Source organism: Heliangelus exortis, chromosome 4 (genome assembly GCF_036169615.1).
Source record: "Heliangelus exortis chromosome 4, bHelExo1.hap1, whole genome shotgun sequence".
Lineage (NCBI taxonomy): Eukaryota > Metazoa > Chordata > Aves > Apodiformes > Trochilidae > Heliangelus > Heliangelus exortis.
In genome coordinates, this window is record NC_092425.1 from 27935841 (window position 1) to 27948445 (window position 12605).

At 40.7% G+C, this 12605-nt stretch overlaps 1 protein-coding gene across 1 annotated transcript; it reads right to left on the reverse strand.

Annotated features, from left to right (window-relative positions):
• Window positions 1–1697: 1697 nt before the first annotated feature.
• On the reverse strand, window positions 1698–10640 carry NIPAL1 (NIPA like domain containing 1). Its single transcript, XM_071743610.1, has 6 exons — window positions 10506–10640; window positions 7013–7279; window positions 5917–5973; window positions 5398–5488; window positions 3953–4113; window positions 1698–3809 (listed from the first exon to the last, which is right to left on the reverse strand). The coding sequence occupies exons 1-6, from the start codon at window positions 10549–10551 to the stop codon at window positions 3205–3207; spliced, it is 1227 nt and encodes a 408-aa protein (XP_071599711.1). The 5' UTR covers window positions 10552–10640; the 3' UTR covers window positions 1698–3204.
• Window positions 10641–12605: the final 1965 nt, after the last annotated feature.

The window sequence follows — 12605 nt, forward strand, 5'->3', positions numbered from 1 at the left end:
GTTTGTATTCATGATGAGAAATACAGATCAATTACCTGTGGGTATGAGTCCAGTGGTTTTTCTCCATTGCGCTTTGGTTTTCAGAACAACATTTTTTATGCCCTCTATATAGAGTTTCACAAAAAGGGAGGCCCTGCAGAGACACCAAGGCTCCTCCCCCAGGCACCACCACCCCTGTGCTGCCCTGAACATCAGCACTCCTTTCAAACCTGCCAGAAAGGAGTCAGGAAACCTGCTCTGCTAAAAGAGTGCATTCTAATGCACTTGCCAGCTTTGTTTTGCTGGAATTTAAACAGTAAGAGGATGGTGCTTGTTAGGAGCATGTATTCCCCCATGGAGATCCAGGATGTGAATGTGGAGTTTTGAATCAGTACTCTTTGGGATGAAATTTTTTTATAGCATAGCTGTTTCAAGTATGGCTGGGAAGGCAGGCAAAAGCAAATGGTAGAACAGGTTTCTATAGAAATTAATAACCTATGGACTTCCTTCCAAATTGCCTGCATATTATTTAACCTCTCCAAGTCTTCTTGACCTACTACATTTAATCAGCACAGCTATGTAATGAATTTAATTGCCCAGTAATTTGTCCTGAGGTATGACAGTAATGAGTAGCTGCCAAGATTTGTTTTGTAGCAACATTTAAAAGCCATAATTTGGTTAGCAATGCATTGCCTTTGAGGTTTTCTTTGTTCTGGTTGTTAACTATTCCCCCTACTTTCCAAACCACTTCAAATTACTTGAGAGAATTTCTTTCATTTCACTGCCTGGAAAGCCTGACAACTCACTCAAATACTCTCCATTGAGGCTGGCTGTGAGAAAGACACCCCTAATACCTCAGCTTTGTGTTTACTTCCCCAGTTGAGAAGAGAAAGCATTTTCACTTGCCTGTTATTTTGGTCCTTCAAACCCCAGGCCTTTTGACTACTCATTATTAGCATTACATATTCCTTGCTGATGCTTTCTACAGAACACCAGGGTAAAAGTAACACATCTGAACAAACTAGGTAATTCTAAGGGAAGCTGAAACTTCTTCATGTCCCCCCATTATGGACTTTTCAGTACAAGCTGAACACATGGTCAGACACACATGAAGAGCAAGGACATCAGACAGACATTCTTCATCTAGAATCCAATTAGGTCTGCACAGAACCAGCTTCTAAACCCAAGATTATTAGTTTTGGAACTATCAGATAGGGATTAAATACTTATTATAAATATGAATTACACTCCTTTTCATCCCTTGTTTAAAAAATACAGATCATTTAGTGCATAATATGCAAATAATTTATTACAAGAGAATTATTAGGAAAATATGACTGAAAAGTAAAATTATTCTAAATTAACAATTAAATAAACATTTTAAAAAATAACACCTCTTAAAGCAAATCTTTTCTATACAAAAAGATTATCAATAATTTACCATGATAGACTTCCTGTACATCATGAAAATAAGCATTTACTTTGGTTTTCTGACACTTTTAGAAAATAAAGTTACTTGCATAGTAGAGTTTTATATTTATGTATAAATGCAGATATGCAGGTCCAGTAGAGAATACAGAATTTTCACTTGGTATAAGTTACTTCACTACTAAGAGTTGGTATAAAAAGAGCCCAGACTTACCTTAAGAGAGTCCGGACCCTTCTCAAATAAGGTATTAGTACACATCTTTAAAAGAATGCCAACACAACCATTAAAGAATGGGACAAGTTGCTTTTTTGTACAAATAATCCATTTGGTCACACCTCAGTGATGACTGAATAAGCAAAGAGAGGGGCCACCAGTACACAAAAGGATTTCCTTTGCCCTTTTTAGGATCCATCAGTATTTTCTTCAACTGTTCTTTGAATTGTACAGGTAATTCACAGTGAGGAGCAATGCAAGATTTTGTTAAAAGACAACAAAGAGGATTGTAATGAGTAAACCATGGACTGTGCAAACTTTTTGTGAGATAAAGATCAGTGAACCACAACTGAGGAGCATACTGTGCTACAGATACTAACCTTAGATGCCTATGGTAGATCAATAGCTAAAACATTTAATGGAGGTGAATACTCATTTTTAGAAAAGATGAAAAAGCCAAACTAAAACAAAAGATGCTTTCATGTTTCTTGCCCCTTGTTTGCACTGGTTCCTTTACTTAGTGTTTTTAGAAATAACACACAGGCTGGAGAATGGATTTCACTTCTATAGCAACTGTTTTGCTATTGAGAAACAATATCTCTCTGGAAAATGAGAAAATACTTCAAAAACCTTAAATGGGTTTTGGTTAATAGATGGCAATATTAGGAAGAAGTATAGAAGTAAAGCCTCATATTAAGCCCTCAGAGCAGTATAAAAAATGTGGAAATTCTTAAATCCACATTCAGGTTTTCTTCTGCCTTTGATCAATTTATTCTTTCATCTCTCATAATTTTTTTGAGACAACAGCAACTGTGCTCAAGCCTCTCATTATTTTGTTTTTCATTAAAATGCAACTTGATTATAGTTTTGAAATAAAAAGGTACATGCACATCCAGGGACTTGAAATCCACTCAGGACTCCTAAGGCAGAAGAGCTAAGAGTTTGCTGTTAAGAAATGGATTTTGAAGGAGAATGGTTACGAAGAATCATATTTCATAAACTTTTTGTGACTTCAATTCAAGAGTCATTGGAAGGTCATAAAAAATGGAAAACAAACAAACAAATCATAAAATGTTATACTCAAAGCTAGAAGGGTTAGACAATATTTTCTTCATATTCTATCTCCAATTAGTATCTTTTGGAGGACTACCTTCAAGTATGCTAGGCAATAAATTATAAAAATATAAAGAAAGCCTGAAATACTAAGGCCATCACTAAGAGAATAGCAGACTGCTTGTCAGTTCAGCAAGGATTGTGCTTTATCGTGGCACTTTGGTGCAATAGTGAACAGATTACAAAGGCCATTCTTTTCTGCTAAAATTCTCCAATAGGAGATGCTGCATAAAAAAAGGATAAGGTTGTTCATTGCCTGACATACAACCACCATCAGGTTTCTTTCTCTCATGTCATTTATAGAATATTTTCATACATCACTACCAACAGCTGGTACAGAGGAGTGACCCACACGTAACTGGCTTTACAGATGGTTTTCCAGAGGATGGCAGAAAAGAGCATTCTGGTAGACACAGGTGGACCCAACCTGCAATTCATGGTACTTTGCTGATGAACACTATTTAAGAGTTTCATTGACTGAATAAAACATTGTCCTCCTCACATGCTAAAGCTGGGTCCTCCATGCTCTCCAGTAAAGTGTCATGGGTTTCGTATTCATGGGATGGTAATGATGGCTCTTTGGCAACAGTAGACATCAACTGATGCCAGGTGATATTGGTATTTTTGAAAGCATGCAATAAAAAAATCCCTATAATGATACTGCAGAATCCACTGAGGGTTCCCACTATATCACCTGGGTCCATACTACTCCACTCCTTGAACAGGATGATGGAGCATGTCACAACTGTTGTGGTGAAACACACGTAATAAATAGGTGTCACCAGAGATGTATTGAACAAGTCCAGTGCTTTGTTGAGATAGCTGATCTGAGTGCTGACTGAGAGCAACAAGATGCCCATCAGAATGTAAACCAATGGATGTTGATAAACTGGCTTCCGCTCCAGCATTTGTTTAATGGCAATGCCCAGGCCTTTCACAGATGAGACAGAGAAGGCACCAATGAGTGAGCAAATTAAAATGTAGATTAATATATTCGTCTGACCTCTTCTTGGAGCCACAATAAAAATCAGCAGGAGAACAACAACTGTTAGGAGAACAGCAAACGTAACAAATCCTGTAAGAAAGAGGGAAAGGCAGATGAGTAATGTGCATGAGAAAAAACACCAGATTATCTTCAAGTACATGAGCAAAATTATTCAGTGTCATAAGCACCTCTCTATGAACCGTAGCACAAGTTCATGGCAACTGCATACAGACCTGGATCTTGCAGCTTTCTTTCCATCTCATCTAGTGAGGTGACCTCCTCCTCCTGAGGGGCATGAACAACCATGACCGTTGACCCCAAAATGCTAAGGACACAGCCCAGCTTTCCATGAATATTCAGTTTCTCATTTAAAAAATAGGATGACAATATAGCACTGTTTGGCAAAAGAGAAATAGAAAGTTCAGCTCCACCAACCACATGAGACATTCAAAGTCTTTCTGTGTAACATGACAGTAATTCAAAACCTCTTTCAAACTTGGATATATGGGAAACCAGCCTGAAAAAAATAACATTTTAAAGAGTTTTGCAGGTAGGTTGGTCAGGACTAAGAAAGTCAGGTCAGGTTTTAGGAGGGTTAGCAACCCTGATCCCACCCCCTTGCCAGGACTCCCCCAAAGCCATGGAGAAGGCATGTCTCCTCCTTCAGAGAGGGCTGACCCCAGGCTTTCCCAGGGGTTCATGATTTAACATAAGGATAATAACATGGCCCAAATAAGGCTGCCTCACAGAGCACGTAGGTGACAGTTACACTGGTTTTGCTATGACAGAATACACTATGACAGCTGCATCTTTAGCAGTTGATTACTGCAAGCATCTTTCAACAAAAAAACCCAAAACTGTGGCCCAAGTTGGTTTTAAACACTTTGTTTCATACAGTATAGTCCGGTTTTAAAAATAAGAGGTTTACATTTAAAATACAGTAATTGCATTTTACTCATGTATTACTTCCCAGAATGTTTGTTGGATGCATAATCTATGTCTTTTCTTCTTCTGTGGTAGCCATAGTATGTGTGCTTATGTACTAGGAAATTATTTGCTTCTTCATAAACAGGAATAAACTGGAGTGTTTGAAGGGCATTCATTCTTCAAAAGAACCAAATTTTAACGGTGGATATTGAAAAAGCAAAGATTTTCTTTGTCTTCTTTCCAGACAGAATTGGAAAAGACCAAACAAGCCCAAAATGCTTTCTTATTAAGTGACTTAATACGGAACTACATTCCTATTTAAAAAAAAGTGTCATGGAAAACATTTAATGGGGGAATAGTGTATTTTTAAGTTTTGTCACAAATGAAGGAACAGGGTAAGACATTTTAAGAAAGCCTCAGTTCTCTAGGATCAGATGGATTATAGCCTTCTACCACTGTGCACCGGTAGTATACCCAGTACATGCTGGTAAGAAATACTTTGTAATATAGGTGGAAGGCTGCTGGGAGAACATATATTAATCTTTGTAACAAAACCTCTGATTCCCTCTACCCAGGAAATTAAATTCTGAATAAGCAAGGGATCTTTCCACCAAGAAACAAAAAGCATTTTTGTCAAAATACTGATTTTCAGTTTTTCTATTAAAATTCTCTAGTTTCAGCCAATGACGTTACCTTTTCCTCACACAATGAATAGTTCCCTTGTCAAAGTTTGCTCCCAGTTTGTACTAACCTGATGAGGACACTTAGTGCACCCAAGGGGGTAACTAAGGTTGCAGGTGCAAAGGCATAGGCAGCAAAGTTTGTAGCTTCTCCTAATCCCACTGCAGAAGAAAACATATGGGTCAGATTGAAGGGGGGGAATAAAAAGCATGCTATTATAAATACTTTGTATGATAGATATGATACCAAATATAAACCAAAATATTTTTATCACACGAAATACAAGAATTTTCCTTTCAAAATTATCTGATTTCCTCTGGACAAAATAAAGACTGAAGAAAGTAAAATAAGTACTCCTGGAAGCTGGACATACTTAATCCCATTGCATTTAACTGGATATTAAAAAAAAGGTGAAAAGAGCAAACACAGTATTTGAGAGATGGGATATTAGAATGGCTTCTTCATAAAGGTGATTGTGAAGACACTTATTTCAAGTGAAAGGACTGAAAAATCAGGAAATAAACCCATTTAAAACAATCTACTGCCTGTAGCATTTTACATACAGGTTGAGAGGAAAGTGGTGACTTACTTAATAGCAATCCAGCCCACCAAAGCCATTCCTTCAAATAAGAATATCCACCCTGTCCTGAAAGCAGAAAGAACAATCTTATTTTAGGTGAAAGATATCACCTTATTATAATAAAACAAACTACAGCTTCACATTTGCCTCTACTCATATAAAGTACTGCAAGAGCATGTTATGTGGATGCAAGATGAAGAACGTTTTGTTGGATATTCACTGCCATTTTAATTAATTGCTCTACTGCTTTGTGACCTGGACTTCTGCAAATTTATCTCATTAAAGGAAAAGTTCAAAGCAAAAGTAAAATATCCACGAGGATTATTGGTAAGCTTAAGAAATGCTTCAAAGTGCTTTCCCAGGTCAGATCCAATATATTCATACACAGTCAGCTTCATTTTCACTCTGCTTACTCTTTAAATTGAGAGAAATTAGAAAGAAAAATGCCACTGCATGCTTTAATTTTTTTTACATAAATTAAGTCTATTGAGCATTCAGTAACACTGTTTTTTCAAGTAACCAATTATCCGGGAGAGTATTACAAGAAACACAAACAAAAGAAAAACTGCTAATGCAAAGGGAATAATGAGATTGGTCCAATAGGTTTTTAAAAGCTCTCCACATTTTTCTAGTTTTTCATCTGTTGACTTTGATGGAAGACTAAATCTTTGTATTAAACGTAGAAACTTCTGTAATAAGTATTGCAATTCCTTTAAAAAAAAAGATTGTATCTAGTTACCATCTTAAGACTTTCTATCTCAAAGGAGGGGGAACAGATGAGAAAAGACAGAATAAAACATTTTGGAGGGTAAGAATAAGCCATATTTGGGTTCTAACTGCTGTCAAGGAGGAAGTATAATCAGCTCACTATATTTAATACTCACAGCTTCCCCCATAGCCCTAAGAATTCTGAAATCTCAGTACCTATAATCACACTACATTTCCATCCCGAGCCAGGAAAGGACTTCTGATCACTATTAAAACATGATGGCTTTCAACTATGACAATTTCAAACGTGTAACCTGTGACTTGAGCCTTGATTTTGCCGAGTTATAACAGAGCCATTTGTGTCCCCAGCAGGAGCAAGGTGGACACCACCACTTACCAGCCCGGAGGACTGCTCTGTCTGCCAGTTTCAAAAGTCCTTTCTTCTTCAGTATGAAACTAGAACCAATAAACATACTGGAACCTATTGCCAAGGCCAAGCCAACGTAGAGGCGATATTTGCTTCCAGCAGGTGTGGAAATGCTTTGGTTCATTTCACTGAGAATCCCATCCACAGAGGGGAGGAGAGAAGAGTGGGAATCAGACACGTTGATGATCTGGCACCATGCCTGGCACGAGTCATGGCAAGCAAAGGAGAGCACAGCACCTGGGAGGAGAAGGACCAGGTGATTCATGAACCAGGCACAGCTCTGGAGCAGCCCTTCACTCTTCTCACTTCTTTCCTCATCTTGCCAGAGCACTTTTTTTTCTGTCTGTGCAAACAACTCACAAAATCCATAGAAAATACACAATGCTGCCCCAGGTCATTACCAACCCCCGTAATTCACTGGTGTATACATTATTTTATAAATACTTTTTTTCACTACATTGTTTCAGTCAAGCAATTAGGGCAATACCAATGAATGCAGCAATAAAATATTATGTTCAATGTAAAGCTTAACTTGAAACCATAAAGCTAATTTTATGATTCTTCTTAAGCAAACCCGAAGAACAACGGGTTCTTTCGTGATGTGCAGAGACCACACCCCCAGAACACAAACATATCCCCAAATCCATGGCTATGGTTTCTACTAGTAGACTGTAGCACACAACAGCATAGATCAGAAGATCTAGGCTGGAATAGCTTTTAAGGACAGCCTTTTGGAAGGAAAGGTTTTATCACAAAGATGTTACAATATGAAACAGCAGATGCAGAAGTATGGATACTCAGTCTGTTGTGATTCATATAAAGCACTGAATGCCACAGATAATTTTGCTTTCCATGTTTCCCCTGTAATTAAAATGAAACTTGAAGGATTCATCCTGCTGAGTGGCACCATCAGTAATATGCTCTCTTTTTTTTTTTTTTTCCCAACTGAAAAAACACTTGGAGACTTTATAGAAAAGGATGTGGTTCTGTGTCTGTCCATACTTAAGCACTGGAAATATGTTCTGTAAAAAGTAGTTCACTGCACAATTAGCAATAAGCAGCCTTGGATAATTCACCTAACACTGTTTAGGAAGGAATATTTAAAATATCAAAAGTGTTAAAAAACGTATGAAATTTGACAGAGCCTCTTCATTTGCAGCTGACAATGCTGATACATGCTGGAAGATACAACCATATACAAGTAAGGAACTGAGAATTAATATCTGCTCCTGGTTGTCCTGTGCCACACTGTACAACACACTACAGTAAGCTATCATTTGATTTTCAGGCTTTGCAATCACATTTCCTTGCTTGCCAAGAGAACTGACACAGAACAGGAGCTGCTTTGTATTGCTAAGCCAGACTTTGTAAAAATGGCCCCACAAGATGAGTATGTCCATACTCTGTAGCTGGAGATTAAAATCTTAAAGACTTTACAGCTACCAGAAATTACTTCTGCATGGTGTGTAGGACAGATATTATTCTGCCATCCTATCATTACTAGAAGTTGCAATTGGGTAGGGTAAAAGAAATGAGATTTGCTTCTGTATCTGAAGGTATTTATAATCAAGCATTAGCATAATTTAAGATGAAAATTTTCCATATACCTAAGTTTTGACATAGTTATTAAAGATTAAATTACAAAAGAAAATTACATAAGCATAATGTCTAAGCATAAATGTTTCTCTTAGCTAACATACATCAGTACAAAGCAAAATAGCAGACAGGTTGCCAGTGAATTCAGTCCCTTCGTTCTCAATACCTTAGAATGATGGTAAACTGGACTGGTGACGGTTGCACCACAACTACTCAGCTACTATAGACTTATGTGAGAAGCAGCAACAGTTCTTGCCTTTAATTAAAAGAAAGCATCACAACAAAAGCTCTTGGTAAGTATGGTCTTTTAGCTACCTGCAATGATAAAGGCAACTTTTGACCTGCATGTTGGGTTTCTCAAGTGAAGAAAATAACACTTTTCTCCCACTTTTTTGTGAATGGTGTACTTCCATTCAGATGGAGATGAATAGCATCTAGATAAATATGAATATGTCCCTTCCATATGACACTACTGCTATTTTTTCTACTACTAATTCTTAAGTTTTCCATTCCCCGGCAGACTTTGTAACATAGAATAATAAAAATTTAATCATGCCATCTGTCGTAAGTAACTCAGTGACCACCACAGGATGCTTCTCTCCTTTCTGAAATACAACCTTTGCTCACATCTACAAGGAGTCATTGGCTTTTTTGGCTGTTTTGTCTGCGAGCTGAAAAGAGTAAATTTGAATGGTTGTGATCTCTGCTTATTGGCATGGTTGGGGTTTTTTTCTGGTTTTAAAAAACGTGTCATTTGTTCCATTTCCATGTAAAGTGTTACGTCACTTTACTGATCATAGATTGCTGGGGAGAGGAGGCTGATTCAGGAATTACTATTACTTTACTCCCCTCTGACCAACCTAAAGATTACCTGGAAGCACTGAGGAAGATGACAAATCTCTGAGGCCACCGGGCTTGCTCAGCACCCAAGCTCAGCTTACTCAGTTTCTGTAGCTAAGCTGGTTTCACCTCCCACTTCCTGATGTCAACAAACATCAACCAGAGAGCAGAACCCCTGAAAGCTCTCTTATCTCTGACCCAAGATTGATAGCAGCAGGAAACCACTTTGCCCCTGTTGTAACTTCTAAAGTGCTTTTTAAGATTCAGCTAAATCAAAAATGTTTTCTGAAACACCTGGATAATATTTGAGTTGGGTAGATCCTCCAGCCTGGTACTACACCTTGTAGCAATTTTTTTTAAGTACAGCCCTGCAAAAGTGTTAGAATAAAGTACCTGGTGACAGGCATCTTAGCTTTAAACCTGCCACTGAAGATACCGGTCCTAAGTCATCTGGCAACTATTTAATCAGAGAGGCAATCTGATAATTTTTATTGCATTCACAGCTCAGCTCACACCTGGCAGGGCCATGAAATGCCCTTCTAAGGTCACCCGGGAGATGTGAAGCCCACTTTCACTACAGCCCGGCTGCGGGGGCCAAAAGTCAATGGGTTGAGTTTAAGGAAGGGATCGCCCCCCGGCACAGCCCCGTTCACAGAAACCAACAACAGGTGCCCAAATGAGGGTTCAGACACACACCAGACACGGGAGAAGATGCCCAGCAGCCTGGTCACGGTCAGAACCGCCACACTCCTCCGAAAACAACCGCGTGACGTCACGGCAGAGCAAATCGTTACGTATGCAGTAATGACGACAGTCGGTCCCGCCGCGCAGGGGCAGCGCGGGGGGGCTGCAAGCACATGCCGCCCTTTAACTACCGCGCACGCCCCGGGCATTGCCGTGTCCCCAGCACCGCGCTACCCCCGCGCATCTTCCGCGCACCGCCGCGTCCCCAGCGAGCCCTCCCTCCGCCGCGCACCGCGCTCCCGCGCAGCCCCCCGCTCCCCTCCGTGCCCGCGCAGTCACTGACCCATGTGGCAGGGTGGGCGGGCAGGCAGCGCCTCCCGGTGCCCCATGGCTGCGGGGCGGCCTCTCCGCGGGCTGCGCAGCGGTCCGGACAGCGGCGGCTCCGGCTCCTCCTGCCCGGGCGCGGCCCGGCGCACCTGGGAGCGTCCCCGGGCTGGGACCCGGAGGTGGGGGCGGCATTCCCGCCGCACCTGTGGGCGCGTCCTGACGGAGAACGGGCACACGGGACACCAGGAGTGACACCGGATGGGTTCTGAACTGGGTCATAGAATCAGAGAAAGGTTTGTGTTGGAAGGGCCACCTTATGCTACACGAGGCTGCTCGAAGGCCCATCCAGCCTGGCCTTTCGGAGAGGGCACATCCACAGCTTCCCTGGGCAGCCTCTTCCAGTGTCTCATTGTCCTTGCACTAAAGAATTTCTTCCTAATATCTAATCTGAATCCACCCTCTTCCAGTTTAAAGCCATTACCCTGTCCTGCCCCTGTAAAAAAAATCCCTCCCCAGCTTCCCAGTACAGCTGTACAAGTACGGAGGGCTACTATAAGGACTTCCAGATCTTTCTCCAGGCTGAACAACCCCAACCCTCTCAGCCTGTCTTCATAACAGAAATGCTGCAGCCCTCTGAACATCTTCATGGCCCTTCACTAGACTTGTTTCATGAGCTCCACGTCCTTGCAGTGCTGAGGGCTCCAGAACTGGACACAGAGTCTCTTGAGAGCAGAGGGGAAAGAATCACCTCCCTTGACCTGATGGTTGCACTCCTTTTGATGCAAACCCTGTTCTCACGTAGGGGCTTCTGCAACCCCACGGGAACACTGCATCAAAAAGAAGCTCTCTCAGTACCTAGGCAGTATTTGTGTCCACTGGAAGTTTCTACGGATTTAATTTTTCTTCACGCCTGAGAGAAGAGGTGAAAAACTTTATTTTGCAGCCACACCAAGTGTGTGATGGGTCACCTGTTCTAGCCTTGACCTCTGGCTCTGTGGGCAGGTGGAGGGATTCCCCAGACAGACTTTCCCAGCTTCACAGAACTAGGGCAGCACCTGGTGATACTCACCCTGAGATGACTCCCTGTGGCTGAACAGGCTCCAGGGTGTCATAAGAAACAATTATCCTTGTTACCCAATTAATAGTTTCAAGGCAGAAGTCCAAGACCCTGTTTTTAACATGGGTAAGTGAAACACATTTACAAAATACATGGCTTAATAAACCCTTATATGTTAACCTAGGATTGCCCAGCAAACTTAATGGGACAGTCTGAGTACCTTTAGCACGCAGAACTTCCTGAACTGGAGACAAACTGCAAGTGTAACCCAGCTCCATAGAGCAGCACAGGTACTGGCTTGAGGCTGGCGGAGTTGTAAACAAACTTTGGAGCACAGCACCTAAATTTATCATATTTGGGAAAAGTTTTAGCTCTGGTGCAGGCTGGTGAAATACAGTGACAGTAACTTAGTTTTCCCTGCCCTAGGTATCCTTGACTTTGCAGTCCTGAGGTTAAAGTGAGAGATAAAATTTGATGTCTTTGTCTAAATTTCTGTTTTTATTTTTTAAATATGGACAGGATTCTGCATGTTAGGGGGAAAGGAACGTTGCATTGCATTTTGTTTTGTGTGTTTTATTACTGATCTACTTTCTGTTTAGAGTGTCTGCAGTTACAAGAACTTCCATGGTAAGTGGCCTGACCTGAATGCAGGCTGCTAAGAGTTTGACTTCTCTGATTAATATTTCTAGAACAGAGGTTACTGCTACAGAAAAGCAGTAATTTTAAACAGTATTTAAGTCTGTTAAGTTAAAGTATTAAAGCACAATCTTAAAATTGTGAGCAAACATCCATCTTCTTTTACAACTTCTTACATGTCCATAGGAAAATCCATATATATGTTAAGATACATGTCTGCAGTCTGCTCCCAACTCCTATTTTTGTTCTGTGTTCCCTCAGATACGTCAAGTCTGGGTGTTCACACTGTTTCTGCCAAAATGCATCAATTTTTCCAGCTTCCTGCACTTTGACTGAAGCACATGGAGTGTCAGTCCTGCAAATGACTCAGTGGGGCAGAGCTGCAGAGAAGAAGGGAGGTGATAACACCCCAAAGGACCTGCA